General features: G+C 37.4%; 2 protein-coding genes across 2 annotated transcripts; one reads left to right on the top strand and one right to left on the bottom strand.

Annotated features, from left to right (window-relative positions):
* Positions 1-448: 448 nt before the first annotated feature.
* Positions 449-3501, bottom strand: LOC126565855 (vacuole membrane protein 1). The gene is made up of 5 exons (XM_050223064.1): positions 3247-3501; positions 1771-2018; positions 1404-1685; positions 983-1298; positions 449-913 (listed from the first exon to the last, which is right to left on the bottom strand). The coding sequence occupies exons 1-5, from the start codon at positions 3499-3501 to the stop codon at positions 449-451; spliced, it is 1566 nt and encodes a 521-aa protein (XP_050079021.1).
* A 2900-nt stretch (positions 3502-6401) lies between these two features.
* Positions 6402-13405, top strand: LOC126565827 (uncharacterized). The gene is made up of 11 exons (XM_050223037.1): positions 6402-6632; positions 6705-6903; positions 6982-7337; positions 7416-7619; positions 7683-7827; positions 7983-8141; positions 8198-8389; positions 8466-8645; positions 8756-8865; positions 12977-13277; positions 13339-13405. Exons 1-11 carry the CDS (start codon positions 6430-6432, stop codon positions 13378-13380), a joined length of 2091 nt encoding a protein of 696 aa, XP_050078994.1. The 5' UTR covers positions 6402-6429; the 3' UTR covers positions 13381-13405.
* The last annotated feature ends 1139 nt before the right edge of the window (positions 13406-14544 follow it).

Here is a 14544-nt window from a genome sequence, read left to right on the forward strand (position 1 = left end):
CAGAGTTTAAATTATTTCATGAAGCAAAGAACGGATTTCGTTAAGTATTTCAGTCAATTTACTGTTTATTTTTGTTTTGTTTTAATTTTAAATTTCGTTCCATTTTTTTTCTGTGCTTGCTGCTGTAGTACTAGGGTATGGTTTGTTTAATTTTATTTTATTTTTATGTGAAACAATATTTGACTAGAGTTGAAATAATGTCTTAATAATGCTATTACCATTAGAATGTATGTGTCCTTCATTCCTAATTATTTTATAACATCTTTTTTTATTCGTTTCGTCCAGAAAGTGCCATAATTTTAGCGATCAAAGTATAATCTAGTAAAACCACGGCGTTTATATCTACCAACATAGGAAAAGCTTTACCCAAGCAAAAACAAAGAAAAACAAAAAAATTATCTAGGAGATGCAAGCTACCATTTTCTTCTATTTTGTCCGTAACGATAATTTAGGATTCCTTCTTATTCGACGCTACATCATTCGAAATGCTACTGCTGCTACTACTTTGCTGCTTCCTCATACGTTTACAACAACTTTGAGCAAATGTGTTTATAATCGAAATGATAAAGTAACAAATCATGAGAAACACAAAGTACTCGAATACACTAGCTAATATATTGCCTTGCGATGGGTTTACCGACTGTTTGTTATTATTTCGGTGGAGGCGTTGTTTTTGACTTTCGAAAAATCCTTTAAAAGGTTTCTGCAACCGTACACCTATCAATGGAATGAGTGCAAGAATGTCGATGAATTTATCTACTAGATTTTCATTGAACGATATGATAACGAATATTTTCTGTATATGCATCTTTATCACTGCTTTGCCGATGAGAGTAGCACCGAAAAACTTCCAAAACGGCACCAAGAAGTGGCCACAGGTGATACCGGCCAAATCAAACAATGGATTAGGAATCTGAAAGTGAGAAACATTTGTTACAATAATAAGCATCACGATATAATTGAGTCACTACATAATACTCACACTAGCGCATAGCAAAATACCGAAGAATCCTACACGTTCAACGATGTCCTCCATCATCAGTTTACCTTTGTCGAACAAACCAATTTTCTCTCCCTTTTCCTTACGTTTTTGTAGCTTTTCCAGCTCTTGTAGATTCTCCAATTCCTCGGTATTGTTGCCCGAAAGGCGAGCAGCTTTAGCCATAAAGTAGGGCGGAAGTTCTCCAAGTGCGGTACCAGCGCCCCACAGAAATGCTTCATAGCGAACCTTGGTCATAATAGACCATAGCGATGGAATGATAAGGTTCTTTGTGCCATTATCATCAGGGCAAAGTATTCTGGAGTGAGCGTGTAAAAGAGTAATCGTATTAGTTTCCCGGCATTTGGCAACTTACGCTAACAAATTCAAACAAATTAAGTAAATAAAAAAAAACCATACATACTCATTCGGATACGGTGGCTCCGGGAAGTCGAGAGAACCGCACTCGTACGCTGCCAAGGTGACACTGGCAATGTGCGGTCCTAAATATAATAGAAATGTATGTAATCCCGTCCCAAGCCCTACGGATGATAGCACACCTAAGCCTAGCCAGTACACTATAAAGAATCCTTTGGTTTTGATCGCTTCTATTAGCTTCTGATGTTGACCTGGCGTATAAATGGCGACTACGGTGCTACATAGTAAAACTAAAATAGCCATAAGTAGTGCCCTTTGGTGCAATAATCTAACGCAAGCAAAAGAGAAAGATAAAAGTGGACCTGATTAGTTTTCCCTTTTTCGATTAGCAACCATTTAACGCAGCATCTTACCTGTTCATGTTGGTTTTGATTAGAAATAATATTTCCAGGCCGGCATATTTTAGCGTTTTCATTGGCGATTTCCATAGTACTAACGATTTTATTTCTTTGGCAAATTTTTTATTGTCGTTCTTCTGCGATACCGTACTGTTATTGCTATTGCTGTTACCGTTTCGATTTGAGGTTGCATTAGTACTGTTCGGACTACCGGCGCTCTTTTTCCTCATCGCGTTACCAGCCCTGTGCTCCACGTGATTATTCTGCAGAAAGAAAAAAAAGAAAAATTTTTTTTAACATTTTGCGAAAAAATCAAAATCTTTATACCATAGCATAACAATACGGCACTGGACCTTAATAATGAAATGTAAATAAATATACCATAGCATAAAAGTAAAGCAAATAACTAAACTCAAATGTGCAGCACGCCAATGATAAGTATCAATAGGAAACAAACTACAAACATGAAGGAAGTTTGTGTGCGCTTGTATGTGCTAATGTTCAAATAAATTAAAGCATATTATGCCGTCACGATCCCTTGTAATTCTTCATTTCTGCTTTAAATCAATTCCGATTTGTTTTCTTTAGTTTAAGTACACTGGTAAGATGACAATACGGCGTCGAGCCGTCATACTTAATAAAAAAAAAGTATAAAACACTCTGGTAAGATTTTATTTATTATCTTTTATCAAGTTTTTTTACTTGAAATTTCATGAGGCATAAAATTTGCGGATTTACATCGAACCTTCTCTTCTTCTTATTTTCGGCTTAATGAACTACTAGGTTACGGCGGTATTCGATTGGCTTACTAGACTTGCTGACATAATCAGTCCTCATTCCGGAGTCCTATGGGGGAACGGTCTGAATAAGATTTAAATCTTGGTTCGGCCGTATGAAGACCGTCTTCTCTACCCCGCTAGCCAGCCAGCCCTCAAAACAACACCGTCTTGAGGCACGGTATCAAAAACTAGCCCATGTAATACCGTCGTAGAAAGCAATAATATGAACGGATAACCAATCTTTGGGGACAGCAGTTTGGGCTTGCGTTATTGTTAAAATCAGGTTAACTAGTTTTATCATTATCCTTTTTTTTAGTAACAACACATGCGTTGCTATTTCTATATTTGTAGTTTATATATAAATATGATGGACTTCTTCATATTGCGTTTTTCAACATGCACACACATACACACAAAACAAAAATCAATTGATTTTTGCCGTGGATTCAAATTCTGCTGGAATTCATTCCTTGTCTAAATGCCGGGGGGAGGGGGGGAAAGGCTACACTAACTACGGGTGTAACAAGTAGAAAATATCCAACGAAAACAACAAATGAAATGTTTAATGCTACTGCTAATGCTACATGTGTCTAAATACAACACAGGGATTGGGGGTTGGGTAAATTTGAAACTAAAATTGATTGTAAAGGTGCGATTGTAAAACGGTACATATCTCATGTGTTATGTGATTAGTTAATAGTTGCTCTTTCACCTGTTTGCTTTTAGAGAAGGAAGTTTGCTCGCAGCTATTATCCTCTTTGGCTGACTTCATCTTTTGACTAGTGAAAGGCTTGCAACTATTGTTTTCATTAACGATACTGTTTTCCCCGTATCTAGCATCGTCGTCACGTGATTTAGCACGTCTAGAAGCATTTGCATCATCAGCATTGCCATTGGTAGTCAGATTATCAGCTATATTTTTCATTTTCATCGGTTTCTTTTTCGATACAACCACCTTTTTCGGCATAACAATGAATTATTAGCTGCTTTAATTTTTGCAAACGTTTTCCCCTGCAGTGTGGCAGTTATACTGACGAATGAAACGTACAAAAGATTAGTATATAGGTAGTGTATAATTAATATACAAGATTTTTTTTACAGTTTCAACCAGAGATGAGCATCGAAAGTGACGGCTATAGCAACAATACAGTATTTAAATAGATTTTTTCTCGCAAACGATTGCTCTTAGCCTTATTAAACGTGTTTTTGTCAATTAAAATTATAACCGACCCAACAACAAACAACAAAAAACGCACCGTGCGGTGCATGAACGAAAAGCAGACGGCGGTCAGCAAAATTCTGCGACTAAGGGGCCAGTCGGTAAAGTGTTGAAGCAGAAATCGAGGGATACATAACATGTATCGATGTAGCGGATTTATTTAAGCACATAGCATATTTTATAAATATACTATTGACGGAAGCTTATGCTTAACGTTATCCGTTACAAAGCTAGCTGTAGCTTGCTTTGTTGCGAACGCCTCGGTTTTAATGTAGAACCCTTATTAGACAAAAAAGATTCTAGCCATCAAAATTACCAACAAGTAGCTTTAAAATATAACGGCTATAACATGATGGTGATCGTTCAAAATAAATAATCTAAATATGAATTGAATAAAAGTATTGCATGCAGAAAGCAAAAACTGAAACAATCAGTAAAAATAAATCGGCTCACGGACGGTATTGTTAACGAACGGAATACATTCTAATGACCCTAGACAAAGTGTGGTCTATTTCTAGAAAGTCTAATCGAAATTTAACTCAAAGAATGTTTCAGATCGTAACACCCATAGCTGTAGCACATATAACGTTTAGGCAACCGAACGGCACACCGTGCAAGAGACAGCGTTCCCCTTACTACGGGCCAAGCGTATACGGAAACAAGCGATTCGCAAAGCAACGCTAATGCGTAACAGAAATAGCCGAATCGCCTCTACCTCGCATGTAATGCAGATCGCACGGTATACTTTCACTTTTATTCAATTGCTTTAATGCTCACACTCGCTATAGATTTTACAAAGTTCGTTGGTATCCTGTTCCACAGTGTGAACTGTTGGGGTTTCCTCTTTCAGTGATGATGGATTGCTAAAAGGATTAGACAGATTTGGCAAGGAATTGTTTCAGCAAATCACTCCACTTTCCATTTCAATGAATCGTAGGCTGCCTTGCCAATTTAATTGTACGTCTGATTACATTACGAACCACGTTCAAATGGCGGTGTAAAATTCTCAAACGATGCTCATCCCTGTCTAACAAACAATCGTAAATTTCTGCATTGTCCTTTGTTTTCTTTTCGCATACAGTTGTTTGGTTGATCTAGCCACAATTAACAAAGAGCTTGCTCATATCGCCTTATCGCGTTTTGCAGTTTATCTGTACGAGCAGACTTTGCTTACACATAAAAGTATTTAATAGACTTGTCGGTCGCACTAATGGTCCTTCGATCCTTACATACAAAGTGCACACACTCACATATTTTATACATACACTATCCGACTCCTTCTTTAATCCCACACTTTGACAAAGCACAACCCACTAGAGCAAATCCGTGTTGCGGGACTGAAAACTGTGGTGGCGAGCAAATACTAAACGAGCTGTATCAACAAACACAGCGTGGATCGCGATGATTCGTGCTTTAGAATGTCGTACGATTAATTTCAATCAAGAATATCACTTTTTCAAAACAATCAGGCCACAGTGTGTTACGTGTTCAAAACATGTGACATCGGCGTCAAGATTTGTTGCTTGACGCAATTCCAGTTCAGTGGCAGATATGTTTGGGCTCCCAAGCAGCAAAAAATACTATGCAGGGCGCAAGATGAGATACCCCTGTTCATTTAATTATAACGAGGACACATCAGTCGAAAATATCTCGTTTGACGGACAAAGTGACTTTTTTGATTGATGATGAGGACAAATAGAGTGTTCGAAATCAAAACATGCACGCAACATGGCTCCTGGGTTGCCAGGTTTAGCTAGTGGTTCAGGGACTGATGTGGGAAAAGGTTATGTGAAAGCACCAGGCTACAGGAAATGTCTAACCATTGAAATCGATGCGAAACTGTCAAACAATCTCAAAATTACGAATCAAACGAGTACGAATCATTCAACTAAACATTCTATCCAAGTTCTACAAGACTGCAAGCGACGCTACTGATTCGCTTTTTGCTTCAGAAGCTGCCGCTTCGTCTTTTTCTCTTAGTTCTCGTCTCGTCCTGTTCCTTTCTCCGTTTAAATGAAAGAAATTTGCTTTTGGGCCCTCTCTTTCATTCTTCTTTCAATCACCGTTGATCCCTACATCACCGTTAGAATATTATATAATTATACCGTCAGAATATCTCATTAGACGTATAACTCCCTGGCCACACAAGTGCTTAAAAAAAGTGCCGGTGAGAGGGGGAATGGAGCGGGTGGGTCGTTTTTCAGTCTTTTGCCGTCGACTCTACAATAAAGCTGACCCTCCATGCTTCTCCAAGATACCATAAAGGACCCGGGAAATTTCAAACTGTTGAAATCGATGCAAAACTGTAAAAAAATATCAAAATTGAAATTTTGATTTTGATGAAATGAAAGCGTAACCCACTCATCTGGCGTATTTGCAGCTTAGATGTATTTCTCCTGGTTTCTCGCTATTTTGTACCGTTCTACACGCAAAAGGAACTCATCTTGCGGGCTTTGGTAACTCAATCATCCCTGCGGTCTGGGAACGATCGTTCTCTATCCATCTTGACAAAAATATTCGACACTTACAACTACGTATAGACGCTGCTTTATAAACAGTTGTTGTTGTGTGCTGTCAAAATTGTCAATCGCGCGATTCTGTTTCGTATTCCACTCGCTCTTCCTAATAACAAATACGGAGTATAAAGCTCATCGGAATCATTATTGATTATCTACAATGGGTGAAGAAGCAATTCCAGATCGTATATTAAAGTTTCTTCCACTTCGTTCTTTTATTCATCAAGACTTTTGGCATAAATATGCTGAGATTAAAATTGACATCGATCGTTTAGATGATTCCGGGCGTCCAATTCTCGGAACTATAGCAATGAAAAGTGGAACTTCGACAGTGCTGGAGGTTGCTTGCAGTTCTTTCAATGCGTGAGTTAAAAAGTATGAAACTTTCTTAAACAGCAGTAAAACGTTATGCTTGTTACTCTATTCTGTTTCTAGCACGTACCAAGATGACTCTATGCAAGGGTTTCGATGCAAAGGCATTCTATTGAATCATAATACATTGGAGTCATTTAGAATGTGTGATAAGAATTTGCTTCTACGAAAACAAGCTTTGCAGTTTTATCATGATTTGATGAAACAAGACACTATCCAGTGCAGCGCGGATTTGGTACATTTCATGTTGCTTTCATTCGCGGTTAGTATGTCCGATTTTTAATCCTTCAAATGACTGATTGATGTATCAACATTAAACAAGCAATTTTATTCTTTTCAGGATTTAAAAACATATAAATTCTTTCATTGGTTCGCATTTCCTGTGCCTACAGAATTGACCTATAAATACGACACTGATCAAATTATTCCGTCAAACTTGAATGAGAATTTGAGAGATAGCATTGCTCAGTTCTTGTACCAAAAGCCAATACCAAACGAACCGTTCTTTTTGTATCACACAACTAATGGCATTAAACTGTTATCAGAGTATATTCAACATAGCAATATCGTTAACAACTTTCATGAAGAGGATATGGAAAATTTATATTTCTGTTATTACGATCCATCGAGCGATGTGACTGCTGCCTCTGTGAGTTGGCACTTGCGGCAAATGCTTACATATCTTGTCGTAACAAGGTAAGTCACCAAAACATTGTCCTTTGTTGGGTTGGGACGAAATTCATAGAATGCTTGGCACTTTTTATTTCTCAACAGTCCTGCGCTAGCTGAACGTGCAATAGAATGCATTCGTGTCACTGGATATACAGCAGCTGAACTTCAGTTATCTCTAATGACAATACACCTTCCAAAACACGTAAAAGTTAGCGATCTTACACTTTGGGCAGGTTGGGAATCGGATAGAAATTGTAAATATTTGCCCCGATTGTCATCATTAAACGATAGCATGTCGCCCGAAAGGTAATCATTTCGTTCAAAGCGAATCCACCGCATATAACAATATTTTTTGTATGCTTTTTTAAGCCTCGCTGAAAATGCAGTTGATTTAAATCTGAAACTTATGAAGTGGCGCCTCATTCCTACACTCGATCTTGGAGCAATTAAACGAACCAAATGCCTTCTGTTAGGCGCCGGTACTCTGGGATGCAATGTTGCCCGATCATTATTGGTAAGAATTGTTATTTTATTTTAAAGATCTATTGTAAACCTCTAAACGCTTTCTGTTTGCAAAAGTGTTAGTACATTTCTGAGAAAAATATTGGAGTAATCTACACATTTTACATTAGATATATATTATAATCGTATTCAACTTTTTTTTTATAGGCGTGGGGTGTCACCAACATAACAATAGTAGATTGCGGTAAAGTTTCCCTGTCGAATCCAATTCGACAATCTTTGTATCGTTTTGAAGATGCTGTCAATGGAGGAAAACCGAAGGCTACAACCGCTGCTGAACGACTACAAGAAATCAATCCAGCTGCGGTAAATACTAACTAATAAAATTGTTTCAGTGAATGAAATAATATTTATGTTTGTAGAAAATAATTGGATTGAATCTAAAAATTCCAATGCCCGGACATCCAATCGGTCAAGGGGACGAAGTTGCAGATACAAGAGAATTATTACAAAAACTTGTAAGTCTTATTATGGATCATGATGTAATTTACTTGCTGACTGACTCACGTGAAAGTCGTTGGCTTCCAACAATGCTTGGTGCATTTTATAATAAGGTTAGTCGTACATAGATAGTTTCAATCACTAACATTACTCATTAAAAGTTAATAATTTCCGTATTTGTTACTATAGCAAGTTATAAATGCAGCCCTAGGGTTCGATTCTTATCTGGTTATGCGTCATGGCACAAAGAGCGCCGATAATGTTAATACGAAAGATGATGTTGGATCGCTATGTCCGGATGGATTCCGTAAGATCGATTGCGCTGATTTGGGATGCTATTTTTGCAATGATATCGTAGCTCCTGGAAATGTAAGTACATTATTGTATAACTTCGTGTTGGATTCTATTGTACGAACGTTGTACTATTCTTTTCTTTCCCATACGCTTCTATACAATATTCTTTGCAATTTCGTGATTAGTCAATGAAAGATCGTACGTTGGATCAACAGTGCACTGTGACGCGTCCGGCTGTATCAAATATGGCGGCAGCATTGGCTGTTGAGTTGATGGTTTCTCTAATTCAGCATGGGTAAGTTTAAAACAATTTTTAATTCCTATTTTTTATTATTTAATCATAAGAATTGTGCAAATAATTGACAATTAATTTAAATTAGATCTACTAGATCTTCTTGTCTTATGTGCTTGTCATTTAACTTTCGCTACTCAAACAATAACTTCATAGGATAAGTTATAAGAGTAACGCGTTCTTAACAATTAAATGCATAGAGCATGATAACGTTGGGGTAGGAGGAAATTGCCTCACTTTGAAGATTACCGTAACGGTTGAGATCAGTTCGATAGCTTTGCGAGCAAATCAATTCAGGCCGAGACCACACACGACCGAAACAGTCCGAAACGAAAAAAAAAATTTGATAGTAAATAATGCTCTTCCCTGGTTGTGGTGCAAAAAAATTAATTATTTAGATTTTTTTATATTATTAACCATATTTAGCAATACTCGCCGTCCTTTATGAATAAAAAAAACCATATTTCTGTACTTTATGGTGAAATACATTTTTTGAAAGGTCTGACTGGCCCCGGCCTTACACGATAAGGCTCTGGTTCAAATCTCTCCCGGACCGTTCTTTCGTAGTGAGGGCTGACTCTCTAACTATGTGATATCAGCAATTCTAGTAAGCCATTCGAATGCAGGTGTGGTCTATTAGGTCGTTTAGTCAAAAGAAGGAGACAAAGTTTCATATATATTTTCATATCATTGGCGTACCTGTTCTTGTGGAATAACATAAACACAGTTAAAGTCGTTGGCTATCAAAGTAAAACGAGAAACGAGAAAACGAGAGCACGGCTTCCTTAGGCCAACCCAAAAGCTTAGTGCTGAAAATCTGGTTCCGAACTAGAGATTCATTAGTCATATCGTAAAGAATATGGTAACCAGTCATTTTAACTGGTTACGATAGAGTTGCACGCGCCAAAATCGCTGTAGTACAACTACAGTACACAGTGTTAAAATTTGTGCAAACTTTGTCGACCTGGTAATCAGCCTCAATGAACGAAGATACACGAGACGTAAAGGACATGAGCTTATTTACGGTAGAGCGCTTGGGGGTAAAGCCATGTTGTTGGGGGATAATGGAGTTGTGGGCACACGAAAGTATAGTCTAATGGACGATAAACTTAAACACCATGCAGTGGTTATCATGCACATAGCCATCGTAACATAAATTCAAGGCAATGTTTGAAAAATAATAGTGGTTGCACTTTTGCGTCAGCAATAATATTCATAGATGCTTCTTCTATTACTTCCGCCTGTTACTACCTCTTCTTCTTCTTCTTGTTGGCTTAACGACCTCTAAGGCCACGAGGGCTATCAAATGGCTTACTAGACTGCCGAAACCACATAGTTGGAGAGACAGGTAGTTGGAGAGTCAGGTAGTTGGATAGCCAGCAGAACTCTTTGGTCGGATTCCACTCTTCGCTCTCATCGCAGCGACAGAGCTCGGGTCCTTTGTAGTTTCCATCGCACGCAATCAGCGTATCATTACCGCCTTTTTAAGCATGCGGCCTCTGCTTATCGTACTTACAATCGTGCTAGACACTCCTTATACCTTAGACGACTGCAACAGCGACTTCATTCGCATCCTAAACAATTCTGTAGTAGTAGTAGTAGTAGTAGTTTATTCGAGTGAAAATCAATATATACAATATACAAATATTACATTTTTTTAACGGGTTCGATCTCATCTTTCCTCGTTATTGTCAAGTTATTTATGACCTTGTCGATTCTGAAACGTTAAATTTACCGACTACTAACCTTATGTGTTATCCTTGTTTCATTTGGTCTAAATTAGATTCGAATCCATACGATTTATACTGACTTGAAATCCGCATTTGATCGTATTCCCTTATGCTCTGTTGTTCCAAAAACTGTCTGATATAGGTCTCGATAACACCCTTATCCATTGGCTGTTTTCTTTTCTTAATGATCGTTCCTATCTTGTTAACCATTGCAACAACTTTTCTTACTATTTCTCATCCGAAGCGGGTCCCCTGTTGTTTGTTCTATTTATCAACGATGTTTGTTCTGTCTTACCCTCCGACTGTTATTTGTACTTTGCTGATGACCAAAAAATATTCCTTCATATTTCTTCCTCAGTCGACTGTTAAACTCTTCTACGATTGTTGGATAGTTTCTTCTTTTGGTGTGTTTGTAATTTCCTTACCTTATGTCCCGAGAAATGTAATGTCATTTCGGTACCGCAATCCCATAATATTTTCTTACTACCTTTCCAACTCCCAAGTGTCTTGAGACCTTAGAGTCTGGCTTAATTGTGGCCTCACTTTCCGCCATCATGTCGATTTCGTTGGCGTTGGGTAGGATTTCGAGGCTGGAATTTGGTTCAGTTGTTTGGACGCCCTCCCTCAACAAGGAATCACACATCGATCGTATTGAGCAGGCTCAGAGGTCCTTCACCAGGTTCGTTTTTCGTAAACACTTCGGTGATCTGGCCTCTGACCTGCCTGCCTGCGATTACGAACCACGATGTTATACTTTGAGTCTAGAAACGTTGGAAGTTTGCCGCATGATTGCTTAATCGTCTTTAACAATCGGCGTAACAATCCTCTGGTGCGTGCCTTGCGTTTGTTCAATTCCTCGTATATATACATATATCTGTCCCTATCCTCCTATTGTGCTCGTATCCGATCCTCTCTCATTAATTCTTCTCTCCCTCTATTGTAATTTGCTACTGCCAACATAAGTTAAGTATAGTTTGTGCAGCGTTAGTGCAGACAAACTTTAAATAAATGAAATATTGAAATAAGAGTTGAACAGCAAGTCTAACTAAATAGAGTATAATTGGCCTTAGGTTAGTATTTAAAAAAAATAGTATTTTTTTTAGTAAAATAGTATTTTAAAACAGCTAAAATACTTATAAAACGTAGGACAAAATTGTTAAAAATTCGTCATCGAAGGCGAGATATCTTTAGATATTATGGTGTCTGGATTTCTGAGTCACCTCTGCTTCACCATGGATTTACGACCTGAGTTGGCTATCTAGATGGCTTACTAGAATTATTGATACCGCGTAGTCGGATAGTTAGTCTTCACTACGGAAGAACTGTCTAGATGGGATTTAAACTGCGGTCATGCCGTGTGAAGATTTAACAAAACAATTACATACATTAAATACATTAACGGCAGTAAAACTAAATTAAAAAACAAAATTCCAAAATTTCGGATGGAATAGAATTACTATACAGAAATGGAAAAACATATCGAGACCGACATTTTTGTTGCAGTTGGGCGGCAAAGAACTTACTGCTTGTTACAAGCAAAAAGCTTACAAGCAAAATCTTTTCTGGAAAGATGTTATGTACAAACAACGAAAAATGTTTGTTGTTCTCTAGGGTTAAGTGTTGGCCCAAGTGCTTAATTTTTCTGGTACCATAATACACAAGACCCATCATACTGATCAGTTAAAGCAGAACTAGTGAAGAGCACTGCTGGAATAAAGACTATTGCGGGAAAATTGAAAATATTCCGATCCTTCGATCCACGATCCTCTTTTTGGACATGGGACCGGATACCGATGACCATATATTCTACTTTTAAATGCCATAGTTGGTGACCAAATAATGCCAAATAATGGTGACTCCACCAATGTAACTTGTGTCAAAAACCCCAGCCTGGTAGATTAATGTAAATGAGAAGCGAATGTCAGTAGTATGCGCAGCAAACACATCTATAATATGTATAGGAAGAGTTCATATTAACTTAAAATAAAAAAAATTGTTTTATAAAAATCTATTAAAGTTTAAAAAATTTTAGCCAATAATATTAATGTCCAGATATCCGTATGAGCTAGGAAAATTCTGCCTGCTGCATTTAATTCTTTTGTTCATTTAAGCCAATATTTTACAAATTTTATTAATAAAATCATATGAAAAACTTGAAACAAAAATTATTTAGTTTATCTTACCCTAGGCTTAAATAATCGTTGTCAAAATCAGGAAATTATACAATTCAAAGCTTTCGGGTTTCCGTTTTAATGGCACTATAAGTTTTATTTGGGACATAAGTAGATAAAGCTAGAGCAGAGTTAAAGTTTGAGGTCTTAAGTACATCAGTTTATCTTTTTCATGTATATTTTTTATAACAAATCATGCGAACCCGTTCACAGAAATGCTCCCGCATACTACCGCATCCCTAAGTCGGATACTGAAAGGCAGCAACAAGAGCCAGACGGATTACTTGGAATTATACCTCACTCCATACGTGGTAACATTGCTACCCTACAAACGATGGCTACAGCTACAGAGCGTTACACAAACTGTGTTGCTTGTTCACTGTCGGTTCTCGAACGCTATGCCTCTAGCAAAGATGATTTTATAATTAATGTAATAAATGGGACAGAATCTCTTGAAACAGTGGCTGGCCTCAGCCAAATGATGTCCAGCATATTTGACGGCAACGATGCGAAGGTAAAATAATCGATAATCTAATCATCGATAACGATGTTAATCTATGTTATTTTTGTTACAGGATGCAATTGACTTTGAAAGTGATTTGTCGGATGACTCGTAACTGTTTAAGAAGTATTAAATAAACTACTATTTTTAACATTAACGCAAAAAGCTGCACATAAAATTTTCTAGTTACGTATATCTACAAAAAGCGCGTAGATTTGGAAATACAAACTATAAGGTAAATATTTCATGGGAAAAAATGCTTTATTGTATAGCCATTGGAAAGAAATCAATAGCAGGAAAAGTTTATGGCGTAACTTTGAAAACAATTGTATTGGTAGTTGTCCATAGTTGCACATTTAATTAAAAAATTATGGTCCGAATTTCTCTTTCATAAGATGCCTTTCGAAAGGAGCAAAGGAAAGTAGTAGAAAAGTTGTTGAAAAATATTGTATTCGTATGTTTATCGGTGTGGATATGTATCACTGATCGAAACGTATAAAGTTTTGATAGTAGGTTAAAGCTTATTTTCGACAATACGGCATACAACCGTCATACATATACATAAATAATAAATCCTATTTTCTTTGTTTTTTACACGATCGGTCCCGGTGGTAGAGGCGACAAATAGCAGAACCGGAGTATAAATCCCATTTGAACTGACCTGCTGATACGACGAATTTAAATAGTCAGTCCTTTGTAAGGTGGGTCTGGATTTGAACCCCGATCCTGTCGTATGAAGACCAGCGTCGTTGTCTGGCGCCACCAGGTCGACCTGACGTAAATGATAGCGGGGCTGCCGCCCGATTTTATGAAATTCTTGCGAATCTTTAATTCGTACTTGCTGTAGTCAGAGTTTTTTTTTTTTGTTTGGACCTGGTGAGGTTCGTTAAGCGTTTATCCTGCCCAATCCATGTTTCCCAGCACCTCAGTGGCACCAGCAGCTCAGTGGTTTAAGCTATTGATTAAAATTGATTAAACATCGTGAACTTTGAAACTGATTTGTCAAATAAACTAGTAAAGATCAAAAAGATTCACGTTATATTCATGGTTGTGCCATACAGTACATGAATTCAAAAGCATAGCGTTCAATCCCCAATGAATTTGAATGCTTTATGTCACTTCCTGATGCTTAAACTATACCTTCTTTATACGATTGATGTTTGATTGGTTTGAGATTAAAATAAAATCTATATGGCCTTATGTGCGCGAAGCAGATCTAGTTACTTGATGATAAAATGAATGTACAACGAATTGCTGCGTAGTGCTGCATGGTCTATAA

Source organism: Anopheles maculipalpis, chromosome 3RL (genome assembly GCF_943734695.1).
Source record: "Anopheles maculipalpis chromosome 3RL, idAnoMacuDA_375_x, whole genome shotgun sequence".
Lineage (NCBI taxonomy): Eukaryota > Metazoa > Arthropoda > Insecta > Diptera > Culicidae > Anopheles > Anopheles maculipalpis.